General features: G+C 40.1%; 1 protein-coding gene across 11 annotated transcripts in view; it reads left to right on the top strand.

Moving 5' to 3' along the window:
* Nucleotides 1–14038, top strand: part of MITF (melanocyte inducing transcription factor) — a 215608-nt gene that overhangs the window by 110846 nt on the left and 90724 nt on the right. The window contains exon 1 of one of the 11 annotated variants that reach the window (XM_045808076.2): nt 6150–6360. The exons of 8 other annotated variants lie outside the window; for them this stretch is intronic. In XM_045808076.2, coding sequence (XP_045664032.1) covers nt 6305–6360 — 56 coding nt within the window. In that variant the 5' untranslated portion in view covers nt 6150–6304. Of the gene's footprint in view, nt 1–6149; nt 6361–14038 lie in introns of those variants that run through there. 2 more of the 11 variants (XM_045808075.2, XM_045808077.2) reach the window with 2 other exon arrangements.

Raw genomic sequence — 14038 nt, 5'->3', positions numbered from 1 at the left:
TGGAAGAAAATAGAAACAGAATGAAACAGATAATCGTGATTGAGTGGTACTGAACGGGTATTTCTGCAGATACGTAGTCATTAAAAATGGCCTTCAGTCAGGCTGTGAGGGTTTCAGATTAGAACTGCTGGACCACTTTCTTGTAACTTTGTATCCCAGTGCTTCCGAAGAAGATCTATTGTGTTCAGCAGCTGAAAGCTTCCAAACAGAGTATGTAATTGTGCTTCCCATTGACGCCTGTTGACTCTTCCTTCCTAATTAATTAAATTTTGTCAGATTGTACTTCGGAAGGCCTTTCTTACTGATATTTTTTCATTTTGTCACTCACCTATCCATTCTTCCTTCCTTCCTTCCTTCTTTCCATCCATCCAGCCAGCCAGCCAGCAAATATTTATTGAGCATTTACTATATGCCAGTCACTGAGAATAAAGTAAATACAAAGGACCCTGCCTTTATCAAGGACAGAAGACAAACAAATAAAATGATTATAAGTTGAATTAAATACTGTGAAAGAAAGAAGCAAACTTTTGCTTGGACAGCAAACAACCAGAAGTGGGTGTTTTCCTTTAGGTAGGGAGGGCAGGGAAGATCTCTGTGAGGGAAACATGTCAAACCTGTAAAGCCCTCCTCTGAAAGATGAGAGCAGCCAGCCATGGAAGAGTCTGGAAGAGGGAGAGGAGGGCCCCTGGCGGTGTCCTCTCAGCCCAGTCTTAGGATAGGCGTGTGTTTAGGAGTTTGGGTTTCTTTGGCGTGAGCCCCTTGCTTCTTCACTTTCATCTTGCACACAGCGCCTAGAAAGCGCCTCTTACGTGCTGGGCCAATCAGTCAGTGTTTGTGTTTCTGGGCCTTTCAGTGCATCTGACTTTTCCCAGAATGGAGCATAATGATATGTGGGGAGAAGAGGGGGTGTATTTGTTACTCTTGAGAGTATTTCTTGAGTTTCATAGTCACGTTCATGGTACTCTTTAATTACCTCATAATAAGGCTTTCACTGAACAGTCAAAGCATATCCATAGTCATTCCAAGTGGATGCTTGAAAGGATTAAACTGTACAAGTGGAGACTTCTTTATTCAACAAATAAAGAGCACTTATCTTCTGGAGTATTTTCCTGCCTCTCTTAGATGATTTACATAGAATATATTTAATTGTATATAGTATAATACATATATATTAGGGGTTCCTAGGCCTGACTTCACGTTAGACTTTTATGAGAATCTTTTAAAAAAACACAGAATTCCAAACTATTCTCCTGAAGACTCTCATTCAGTCATTTGTTCGGGGCAAGTGCCTCTACATTAAATCCTCCTGAGTTGACTTTAAGGGAGTAGGGTGGGGAGAAGAGTCCGCAGTTGCTTCTGATAGGAGGACAGGCTTGGGAACTGTTGGCTGGGATCAGAGTGAAACATTTGAAAAGTGGTTAGATGCTTCCCAAATTGGCTGTGGGAGGTAGTTCATGCATCAGTATAGTGCCCGGCACATAATCAGCCCTCAACTGTGAACTGTCATTAGGCCAGTGAGCAGAAGTGCGAGTTTACTGAAAAGAGCAATGACTGTCAAAAGAAAAGATGGAAGAAAATGGTGCACTTTGGGGGGCATTAAAACATTTGATATCCAAATAAAATGAGAAATCGGACTGTGGTACTGGTTCTACTTTTCTTCAGCTGAGTTTTGGACAGGATTACAAGTAAAACCTCTTATCTCTTCTCTCACCCATTCAACATAGTGATTGAATTTTTCCTTCCAAAAAGATTCCGAGGCCCAAATTTAGCATCCAAAGGAAAAGTTGGCTGTCACTTGGGTGGTTGATAATTTTAAGTTCCATTTTAGTTAAGGTCATCCTTGGAAAGGTCAGTAAGAATTCTGATGACTCTCATTGATTTGCTGGGATTTGGGGGCAAGCAGTAGTAATTAAGATCTGAAATGCATTGGAATACAGGTAACATTTTTAGTCCGCATTCAGTGTTTTATTTTTTAAATATTATTTTTCCGTTTCCTCCACGTGCATTTGAAATTTCGTGTTTAAATTTAGGGCATCGATAGATAGATGTGTGTGTGTGTGTGTGTGTGTGTGTGTGTATGTACACATATATATGTGTGTGTGTGTATATATATATGCATATACATATGTATATGCACTTAGGATACTCATCTGGGTAATACAGATGTGTACAAGAGAGTTACTTTCATGTTATAGATTAATTCATTTTAAAGATATTTATTGAACATGGACTACCAACAGTTTATTCCGCTAGGTTCTAGGGACACGGTGGTGAACCAAGCAGACATGGTTCCAGCTGCTCCGAGACAATTGTTGAATAACTGGGTGACTGCTGGAGGACTGGTATTTCATTTATTTTTAAATTTTTAGTTGACGTTTAGTTGACATACAATATTATATTAGTTTCAGATGTACACCATAGTGAATTGACAAATACATTACATAGTGCTTACCATGGTAAGTGTAGTTACTGTCTGTCACTGCACAAAGTTATTATAATATTATTGACTATATTCCCCATGCTGCATTTTCTGTATCCATGCCTCATTCATTTTATAACTGGAAGTTTAATCCCCTTCATCTGTTTCGCCTATCCTCCCACCCACCCCGCCTCTGGCAACCACCAGTTTGTTTTCTTGTCTTCATGAGTCAGTTTCTTTGTGTTTGTTCATTTGTCTTTTAGATCCCATATGTAAGTGAAATTATATGGTATTTGTCTTTCTCTGACTTATTTCACTTAGCATAATACCCTCTAGGTCCATCCATATTGTCACAAATGGCAAGATTTCATTATTTTTTGATGCCTGAGTAATATTCCATTCCATACACACACACACACACACACACACACACACACACACCCTCATCATCTTTATCCATTCATCTTTCATTGGACACTTAGGGTTTCATATCTTACCTATTGTAAATAATGCTGCAGTAAACATAGGGATACATGTATCTCCTTGATTTACTGTTTTTGTTTTCTTCAGGTAGATACCCAGAGGTGGAATTACGGATCATATGGTTGTCCTGTTTTTAAGTTTTTGAGGAACCTCCATACTGTTTTCCATAGTGGCTGCACTGATTTACATTCCCACCAATGGCGCGTGAGGGTACCCCCCTTTATTTTCCCACATCCTTGCCAGTACTTGTCATTTCTTGTCTTTTCGATACTAGCCATTCTGACAGGTGTGAGGTGGTATCTCATTGTGGTTTTGACTTGCATTTCCCTGATGATGAGTGACATTGAGCATCTTTTCATGTGTCTGTTGGTTATCTGTATGTCTTCTTTGGAAAAATGTTTATTTGGGTCCTCTGCCCATTTTTTAAATTAGATTTTTATTTATTTATTTTTGGTGTTGAGCAGACCGGTATTTTAGTATTAGGGAAATGTATGCAATGTTTCATGAATTTTGTAGATGGTGGCATATATGCACATTTCAGTCAAGCTTTACTCCATGGGCTGGTGGGTATTCCATTGCTGCGGCCAAGAAGATTTTCCAAGAACACTGGTATAATATAGATCTTTCTGAAGTACCATGAACATTTGAACACATTCTCCTTAAAAGTAATTTTATTTAAATATTTATGTAAACAGTCAATGGACAGCCTTCTTGGGGTGGTGGATTATCTGGGATGAAAGGTCAGGCGATGTCATTGACTAAACATGCCAGGGGAGCATTTGGCACCTATTTGTGTCCCTGCTGGAATGGCTGGAATTGATACCATTGGTTTCATGGTCAACACTTGAGAGCCCATGGAGGGTGCAGATTTTCCCTATGTGTAAGCACGTAATAAATCAGGGTTTCAGTTGTAAAACTTACCCGGTAACTTGTAACTTAATGCAATTTCAAATAGTGCCCAAAGTGAGAGAGAGTCAGTTCAGTCTTTTAAAAGATAATCCCTTAAAGGTCCTGATATAGTCATTTCCTACCCCTTCTTCCTTTGCTGTCTCTGTGGGGTTTTTCTTTTTTTTTTTTTCCACTCTGCCCTATTTCCCTTGGTTCTCTAGATCAGTCAGTGTGAATCAAGGATAACAGCCCTAACCACAGTCATAACCATAAGAGCTGTTTTTTTAATTGAGAGCTCACTATATGGCAGAGACTATGCCAAACACATCACTGTATGATCTCCTTCAGTTCTAACAGTAACATATGGGATAGGCACTTACCATTTCCCTTCCTCAGGTGAAGAATCTGGGGCACAGAAAGTTTGGTAAATTTGCACAAGGTCACAGAATTAGGAAGTGGTGGAATTTTAGCCTGGATAAGTTGACAGCAGAACCTGTGTTCTTTATCTTTATGTGATTTCGTGACAGACACAGGAGAAGAGAGGTTGGGTAGGTTAGTAAGGGGAATAGTGTGGCATGCTAGCCATCTCTTTACCCCTCTACCCAGCACAATACCTGGTGGGTAGGAAGTGCTCAGTAACTATAGTTAATGAAAACAATTATTGCCTTAGGGACCTGTATTCCCTACCTTACTCCTAGTCTTTCTATTTATTGGTCTTTAGTTTTGCCGGTATTCCACACTTCTCTTCACCCTTAGTACCCTCGGTGCTCCCCACCCCCCATAAACTGTCATTACCTCCTACCAGGACTGTTGCAGTAGCCAATCTTGGCTCCCCTTTAGCTGAGTCTCAAAATAGCAGCTAGAGGGAACTTTCTAAAAACTCAAATCTGAGCCCTTTGTTTTCCTGCATACAGCCTCTCAGTGGTTTTCTGTTCACCTTCAATCAAAATCACCTCCTTCTTCCTGGCCTACCAGATCCTGTGTGGTCTGGCCCTGGTCACTGCTTTGGTCTCAAGGACACCACCCTTTTCCCTCCTTCTCTGTCCTCCAGCCATAGTGGATCATTCTTCTAGTTCACACCTCAGGATTCTTGCATGTATATGTTGTTACCACTGCTCAGAATACTCTTCTTCCATGTCCTCCTTCCCCCCAATCAGTGCCCCCCACTCAGGATCTCAGTGTAGAGGTCCCTGCCTGAGAGAAGTCTTTTCTGACCCTTTCATTTTAAAACTTTCTAGCTCCCTGTAGCAGTTATTACTTGTATCATTATCTGTTTGCATGGTTATTTAATGTGTGTGTCCCACTAGTCCATAAACTCCAAGAGTTTATCAATGCCTGGGACATAGTAGGTGTCCCATAAATATTTATTTAAAAGAATGAATGAATGAACAAGTGAGCAAGGACTAAAAAGACTAAATAGCTTGCCTGAGGCTCCTGGCTGGAGATTTCCTATTATTAAAGGGAAGTTAAGACAAAGATAATTTCATTACATTATGGAATTCAAGTTTGGTTATGGGTTGTCAAGACTGCATTGTTTTCCAGTCATTTACTTTGGAGATAAACTCTTAGGCACAGAGAGGTGAAGTCACTTGTCCTGGGCACACAGCTAGCCCATGTGACATATCTTTGTTCTGGCCTTTGAATGATGTGTAAAGAGAAACATACATATGTTCATAACTCTACAGGACATCTTTGGCATGCTGAGTCTGTAGGAGCGCCATCAATATTTGATAATATTGATGTTGTCGTGTTGGAATTTTCAAGTGTTGTTGGAGAACATGTGTTGTTATTTCTTTTTTCTTGTACACCAGTGTGTCCAGAATTAATTGGGTGACAGTCTAAGAATACACAGCTATACGGCCTAAAGATGTGTATGTCCTAAAAGATAGTGCTGCAGTTAGAAGCAGCTTGCATTTGGCTCCCAGCAGGGCAGGGCAGGGACAGCCCTCATATTCTTGGGGTCCAAGAGTGAGGAATGCTATCTGGCTCTCCAGCCTGCCAGCAGGAGAGCATGTCCAATTATCAGCTGCAGTTCCAAAAATGTCTGAGATTGCCCAAACTGAGAGGGGACACAAGCAATCCCACAGCCCTCCTAGATCCTGGGACTGTATTAAGTGTTAAAAATTCACCGGGATGTGAAATTACCTCCCTTTCAAGTTCTCTCCTAACGTGCAGCCGCTGCAAGCCTCCGCCGGCACCTGCGCCCCGGGAGGCGAGGTGAGCATCCTGAGGTGCTGGCCCGGCTGCTGGGGCGAGCTGCTGGCCCGCCGGGTCCCTGCCTCGCCCCCCGTGCAGTGCGAGGCGGCGGTTTGGTCCTGCAGGTACAGTAGGTACTGGATGAAACAGGTCTGCTGTTGCAGACAGACACCAGGCACCGTTCTAGCATGAGCTGTGTTTGGATTGGCGTTTCCAGGGCCTTATCAGGAGCCACCCCTAGTGACACAGCCAGTGCCAGAACTAACTTTGACTTTCACTCTTCGCCAAGGGCTTGCAGAACACCTTAAAGGAAAAAAGATGGAGGCGCTTAGAGTTCAGATGTTCATGCCTTGCTCCTTTGAAAGCTTGTATCTGTAAGTGAAGTTTTATTCTGGAAATAATCGCGGTACCACTTAACAGGAGCGATTTTTTTTTTCTTTTCTTTTACTTTTTTTTTTTTTTTTTTTAAAGGGGGAGGATAGAGAACGGGAAGGTTATTGGGAATTAAAAATACTGGAACTGTTACTTTGTGACTGTGGCTTTAATCAGCTTCAGCTGTAGCCTCTAGTATGTGGCTATGACAAGGATAACAACTAATTTGTCGGGGGGGGGGGATCAAAATGCTGGCCCGTTAGCTTTGTCTTCTTGCTTAAAATGGAATGTCGGTCTTAAATTAATAATGCCAAAAAAAATGACTGCTTGAAAAATCTGAGAACAGAGCTTGATTTATGATTATGGGGTAGATTGCAGCTCAGCTTTGTCATGAATAAAAAAGGATTTTCTTCAGAAAAACGAGTGTGCTTAGCAGTAACATTAGTCAAAATTGTCCTATTGCAAATTATTTGAATTTTTTGCTTTCTCTTTCTCCCTCTTTTTTTTTTTTTTTATACCTGATGGTGGAATAGTAGCAGTTGTATTTATAAACATCTCATTTGCATTTCTGTATATTGATTTTTTTTTTCTCTTTGAGAGGAAAACAAAAGTTCCAAGCATCAGAATCAACTGCCTGGCATATCAATGTAGAACAAGTTTGAGATGGGCAATTTCAAAGAAATACTAAAAAAGAGAAAGACTAAGTTGATGACAGTCTCCCCCCTCCCCCCCCCTTAACATTTACTTTCAGTGTTAGGTGATAAGATTTGGAAACAATACTAAAAGCTGTATCCCTCAGTGAATAGGCATTCAAGCAAATCAACTTATGCAAAAGCCACCTCTGGGGCTTAATAATTATTTACTGAACGTTCCTGGGTCATGAGAGAGGTTCTGATTAAGTCAGAAAAGCATTATGTTCAGCAGCTTGTGAAGGTGTGTTTAAAGACGGCGAGAATAATGGAAAAATACTACATGTAGCAGAACTATTTTTAGAATTTGATTCTTAAAAAATAAATGATCAGAGATTGAAGTATGGTTGAAGTTCACAGTGTTCAGTAGGTACATCTTTAGAAGTTCTCGGAGTAGCTTTTTAGAATGATTTCTAATTTCTTGCACTTTTTTGGCTGTATTGAGTTTGTTTTCATTGATACTGTTTTCATTCTATAGGTCATTAAAACAGTTTAATGACTTATTTCTCTGAAATGATAGAGCATTTATGAACACAGTTTATGTATTTTAATTATGTATTCAAAATGTCATTATCCTAGAAACGTTATAAATTTGTGCTTTGCAAATCAGATAATAGTTAAGGAAATGATGGGTGCTCTGTGTGATTCATACCCAAGAATGTACTCTGTAACTTACTAATTTTTTAAATATTAATTTTATGCAAATTAGTGGATGGCACGAATGGATAAAACATGCCATTCTGATGCAGCCTAAGGACAGTGATGATATCACCCTTGAATTTACACCAAAGTTAATTCTTAATTCGAACTACTTTTGCTGAGTTGATTTAGAATTTCTTTTTCTGGTTAAAGAAAATACTTCCCCTTCCTCTGAACAACACTGAGAAAACCCTTCAGTGATTCTTCTTTATTCTAAAAGTCCGTTTTTGTGAGAGGGTTGAGAGAGGAATCTTAAAGCCTAATTGATACTGCTAAATCTTAAGGCATTGCAGTAGCTATGAAATAGGCATTATTTGGAAAGAGTAACCATAGGAGCATGCTTCCCTTCTAGACTCGCAGAAGGAAATTCTTAGCACACATCTTTGACAAAACTGTTCACTAAACTGTTGTCTGTTAGTTTCTTTGTGCCTGTTCTTTTAGGGACGGCACACACCGCGAATTAATTGTTTCTTTTGTATTTTCCTCTAGGAAAGCAGAGGAACACCATAGCAGAAGGCAACATTCTAAGAGTTTTGGCTTCCTAGAAAATAACTTGTCAGTTTTCACTAGTTTTGAGATATTAAGAAGATGCTTAGGAAGTACCAAATCAAGAGTTAAAACGTAGTGTAGTATAACTTCCACTTATTGTCCATGGCGTGCCGGCCACCAGTCTAAGTATCTTACCTGTGCTAACACATTGAATTCTCATACTTGCTCTATGACAGAGGTGCTTTTTTCGACTTCCATTTTGCAGATGAGAAAATTGAGGTTTGGGCAGGTGAAAAATCCTGCCCCTGTCATATAACCGAGAAATGATAGAGCCAGGCTTTCAACCTTAGGTATTCTGGCTCCAGGACTTAGCTCGTCTTTGCTATTATGTTCTGTGGATTTTCATTTAAGATACCGAATGAAGTGATGTGTCTTCCTCTACCTTTTTATTGAGTGGGCTTCTCCAATACACACATTTCTGAATTACTCCGTTACTCATTTACTCTTTTGGGGGGGGGGTGTGCACAATTAGTCCAGTGCCACAGTATTTGTCTATCAAATATATGTCCTTATATCCAGTTCACTATGGATTATAATTATGAGGCAACTATTTGGGGCAAAAGATCTACTAAACATTTACATTGATTATAAAATCCATTCTGAATTGAGAAATCTTAAAATGTAGAGGGAAAGTTTGTCTTAGAAGTAAGGAAATATACTAGATCTCTAGAGCCCAGAGCTCTTTGGGAAAATGTATTCTCTGTCACTGGATGATTCAAGCAAATGGTTTGATGAAAGGTCTTCCAACACTAAGATTCTAATATCTGATTTTAATAGAGGTGGGGGATTTTTTAGGGTAGAGACACCAAATTTATTCATTGAACAGGTATTTATTTGAGCCTACTAGGTGCCAAGTAGTCCTCTGGGTGCTGGGAAATCTATATGTGAATAAAACATTAAAAAATCCTGTCCTCGTGGAGACCAGGTCATGAAGGACTATGCACATTTCAGCTCCATTCTTAAGTCTGGGCCTCATCCTTACAGTCCAGAGTGGCTGCTGGACCTCCAGCCATTACAGCCAAAGTCCAGGAGATATGATGGCAGAACTTAGACATGAAACTCACCTAGCTCCTGGAAATCCGGGAAATGTTGTGAGTAGCAGTGTACCAGCTAAAATGAGAAAATAGGAAAATAAGTATTGAATTGTTTGAGTTGTAGATTTTAGGCCGAAATTTTATTTTATTTTTCAGAATGACTGATATTTTCTAAAATGTCACAAAAACCAACTGTGGTATCCCAGGGCACATCAAACTGGCTTAATCAAAAATGGAGATTGACTGGTCTTTGCAAGTCAGTATCCAATGCTCAGGGTCTTCAGGGCTTCCAGGATCATTTGATGCAGATGCTCAATGTCATCCACACGCTGGCTCCCTCTTGTTCTCCATCCTCTGTTTCTTCTTTTTTACATCACTGTTTCACCTAGTTTGGCTTCCTTTTTAGTTGGCCCAGGAAATTGCAGACTTACATCCCACCATCTTTCCAAATCTTTGCACAAGGAGAGTTCTTTTACCGCAGTAGTTGTAGTCAAAGGCATGGGGCTGCCTCTTAGTGGGCCATCTTGGAGGACAAACCCGTTCGGTGGATATGCTGATTGGCTAATCCTGGGTTGTGTTTCTATGTCTGGAGTTAGTAGCACTTCATAACCTCATGAGCTGAAAGCGAGGAGCCTGGTCCTTCCAGGTGAAATCAGGATACTTTACCAAAGAACTGGGGCAGGATGCTAGGCCTCCCCTGAGGCCATCATTTGTGCTTTCGTTTTGATTTCCACACAGTTTTGCAACCTTTGCATCTAGGTAGCTATGTATTAGACATGCATCCAGAAAGTTCTTCATTTTGAAACATTGTAGGTATAGCATCATGTCACGTCATATAAATTATTTGCGCCTTATTGGGGATGAGATTTTCAGATCATTTTAAAACATGGCAGCTAGGTGTGAATGGGATTCCATAGTTGGACAGAGTAAGCAAGAATTCTAGAATGTGGTCTAGCGGAAGGAAGCTTGATATGAAAGACAGAAAGCTCCAGTGTGGGGCATGTTAACTCTAGCGGCTTTGTAACCTTTTGATGGCCTGCCTCTCAAAGGCACTTTCCTGAAGGGAATTGAGTGTTAAGATTATGCCAGCCCATAGTGGCATCTATGGAAAATGGAGAACATTTGTGGTCATAAAGTGAGGAAATGGCATCCTCTTATCATTCGACTTCATCTTTTAGTAAGAGTTGACATTCTCCTTAGAGTGTATAGAAGTGAGAAACTCTGGGAGTGGGGAAAACAACCAACTGAAAAAAAAAATCTGATGAGAAAATTGCCTGAAAGAACCTTGGTCATATATTACAGAGGTCTCTTGAACATTTTGGTTATCCTTCCTAAATTTTTTCAAACTCTCTCAACATATTTTTGTTTTATTTATAAATTATAAACATGTTTATAATGTTTATATATTATACATAATATTATATTATAATTACATTATACAACATGTACAACAATAGAAAATAAAAATGATGGATAAAATATATGTAAAGAAATGTTCCAATCTTTTCTTCCTGAGCCCCACAATATCATTTTTTAAACCCTCTTTTGAAGAATGTTGATATACTGGGAGTTTTATCAGGATTCTCTTTAATTTTGATCTAATCAGCTACTGCGATTATTCTTACTGATACCTGCTGGAGGTCCAGCTTCAAGAACATTAATCCTGAATAGATTCAGAGAGTCTCCAGCTTTTACCAACGAATTAGGTGTTGAAAAGTAAATATTTCAGATTTTAACTTATATGTGATTAGTGGTGATTCTTTTAGAATATTTTCCTCCTTTTGTACAATGAAAGGTACAGAGCTTCAAAGCACAGGAGTGCTGTCTGTCTACTTAGGACACCATGATCTCCCTCATGTCTAGCAGAACCTGGTCTTTGGGAAGCATCCAAATATTTGGTGAAGGAAAGGAGAGGAGAAAGACAAGCTGTACTTTGCAGTCCTTTTTGTTTTCTCTGTGCCAGAAACCTGTAGCATGTATTGTCTGAGCTGGTAATGTTACCAGAAAAATGTTGGCAGGTTTTCTTTTTTTTTTTCTTGACCACTAAAACCCAGAGTTGATGATGACAGAAGTCCAGAAGATCTCAGTTTTTGAAGCTGAACTGTGAAATATGGTACTCTCAGATGCACATGGGTTACAGCCTTAGGAGTTTTAAAATATAAGTAACAATATCTTTTCTAACAGGTGCTTGGTTCTACCATATGTGCTGAAAAGGTCATCCTTACGTTTCCAAAGTGATTACTTGAGAAGGAATGGGAAGGTTAAGATAATGGAAAGGCTGATCATTCTGAAGTATTAAATACCCAGACTGTCATTTAAAAAGATAAATCCATTGATCAACTCTTGGAGGCACTCACAGAAAATTCTTAGTAATTTCTTTTTGCTGACAGAACAAACTGATTTGGGGGGCGGTTTCTATAAATTCAGCCTTTTGGTTCCTTTTTCTTAGGATAGCGTAGTTGGGTTGTAACCATAAAATTGGCACCTCTGGACAGATGTTTTTATTTGTTTGGTTTTATAGCCCATTTGGAAGGAGTGAGTAGTCCCCATTTCATTCCAGTCCACATGTTGAAATCAGTGTAATAAAGACTTCAGAGCTCTTGGCAAGCTTGCTGGAGGTGGGGAGTGGAATGAATTTCCTCAGATGTGGAAGAAAGTGTTCTCGTCTAAAAATCAGAGATGTGAGTTTCAGTCCGTACTAAACTCCTTAGGTATTTTACTGTTAGTTTCTGAACATGGTCAGGTATCAGAGTCAGCTGCAGAATTTTTGTAGACATATTGATTCCTGAGCTTCACCTTACCTGAATTCAGAATTTCCAGGGATGGAGACTGGAACGGCATTCTCAGTTAATTTTGTGGCAGCCACTCTCGCATTTGGAAAGTCCTGTGCTTTAACGTGTCTTTGACCTGGCTTTCTCACCTGTGTGCCGTCCTGTGTCTCCACTGCGTATTTGAACATCAGCCATCGTGCTTTCCTGGACATAATTACATCATACTCCAGTGCAGGCAAATGCTAGGCTTTGAGCTCTATCAACTTAATGATTATAATGAAGATTAATTTTCCCTGGAGAAAAATGCTAGGATTTTTACTTTCTATCTCATGAGAGAATTGCAGGATAAATAATCTCCCTCCACTCCTGTAAAATTTTGTCCTGTTCTCTGAATTAAATAGGGATTCCCTAAATCTTAAGAGACTGATCTGCTGTCATCCACACTTGCATATGGGCTTATACAAAATTGCTTCTTTGCATCAAAAAAGAACTAGCAAGTTCATGGCTTACTATTTCTTCTACTATTAATTTTTGAACTCTGCTCCAGTTTACTGGACTATGTTCCAGTCTTGCTAATTTTGTTTACATCTATCATAGAGTTTAATCCTCATCACAATGTTGACAGGCAGATGGAGATGTGTTAAAAAGTCTTTATATATAAAGAAAACTGAAGTTCAGCGGGGTTGACAGACTTGGCCACAGTCACAGGTTAGTAAGTGGCAGAGCTGGACTCTGCCTGAGGAGTTGAAGAGAGGAAACACAGGAAAAAGTGTGTCATCTCCTTCAGCCTAGAGACTGCATTTCAACTGGCATCCGGCCTTGGATGACCATGATATGGAGAGCAAACTGAACCATAAGGTCCATTAAAGGGATATTGGCATCACTGTCAAAGATGAGGGGTGGCTGGGCCGATGTCATCTGGGCTTCACGGAATTTCTGATATATTTAAGAGGTTAATGAAAGCAACAGAATTGACTGAATTCAGAAATATACGAGATATTTTGGCGCCCATGTCCACATGCCTGCACCATGCCAGAGAAGGGGGAGGCTTTGAAGGTTCAAATACAAATTCACCCATGGAGGTGGGAACTCAGGTCACATGTGTGGCTGCCTGGTGTCATCTAACAGCGGCTGTGTTGCGGACTTTAACGTAGGTAGCATGAGCGCCCTCAGTCACAGCAGTGCATTAGGGAGGCGGGGTTTGGAGGGGATCAGAGAGGTTGAATGGCTCATTAAGGATAGGCTGCTCAGCAGTGATGGCGCTAGAACTTGGGTCCAGTTGACGGCCCTCCTCCTTGAATCCTGTTTGAGAAATTCGAAGCTCTCGGGAAGCTGTGTGTTAGGCTTCAGCGCTTCAGGGAAAGGCTGGTAACGGTGTTTGCCTTTCCTTCGTTTGGCTTTAAAAGGGTGATTTCTTACAGTGAGAGATAATACCTTCCCATGTGGAACTATTTAAGAGTCAGATAATCTGGATAACTGACTTAGTTTTGGAGCATCTCAGAAAAATGTGACCGTGGCTTTGAACTGTGTGAGATTAAAAGCCAGGTATCCCCAGCACCTGGCACAGAGGGAACACTCCCTGAGTAGCTGTTGAATAAATGCCCGTTACATAATCTGATTAAAAGGAATCAGACTCCCAGAATTAGGATTACCTGATGCAGATTGAGCTCCATGGGCCCCGGATGAATTTGGTTAGCTTTTAAAATTAAATTCATCTGGACGACTCTCCTTGCTTATCTTTAATGATGAAAGCATCAGATCCTCATTTTAAACATACGCTTTTGTAGCCACACGTAACGTGCTCACATAAACCGCGACTTCGAGTTTAAAACCTCATGCTCCTTTGTCCTGCTCGCATTTTGAAGGGTAGGTATCTTCATTTTTGTCTATAATTGCAGATTCAATTATTTCTAAGAGACAAGGGTCTTTAAAAAAAAT

Source organism: Ursus americanus, chromosome 14 (assembly GCF_024610735.1).
Source record: "Ursus americanus isolate L20-20 chromosome 14, mUrsAme1.1.p, whole genome shotgun sequence".
Lineage (NCBI taxonomy): Eukaryota > Metazoa > Chordata > Mammalia > Carnivora > Ursidae > Ursus > Ursus americanus.
This window is presented reverse-complemented; position numbering and strand designations above follow the sequence as displayed.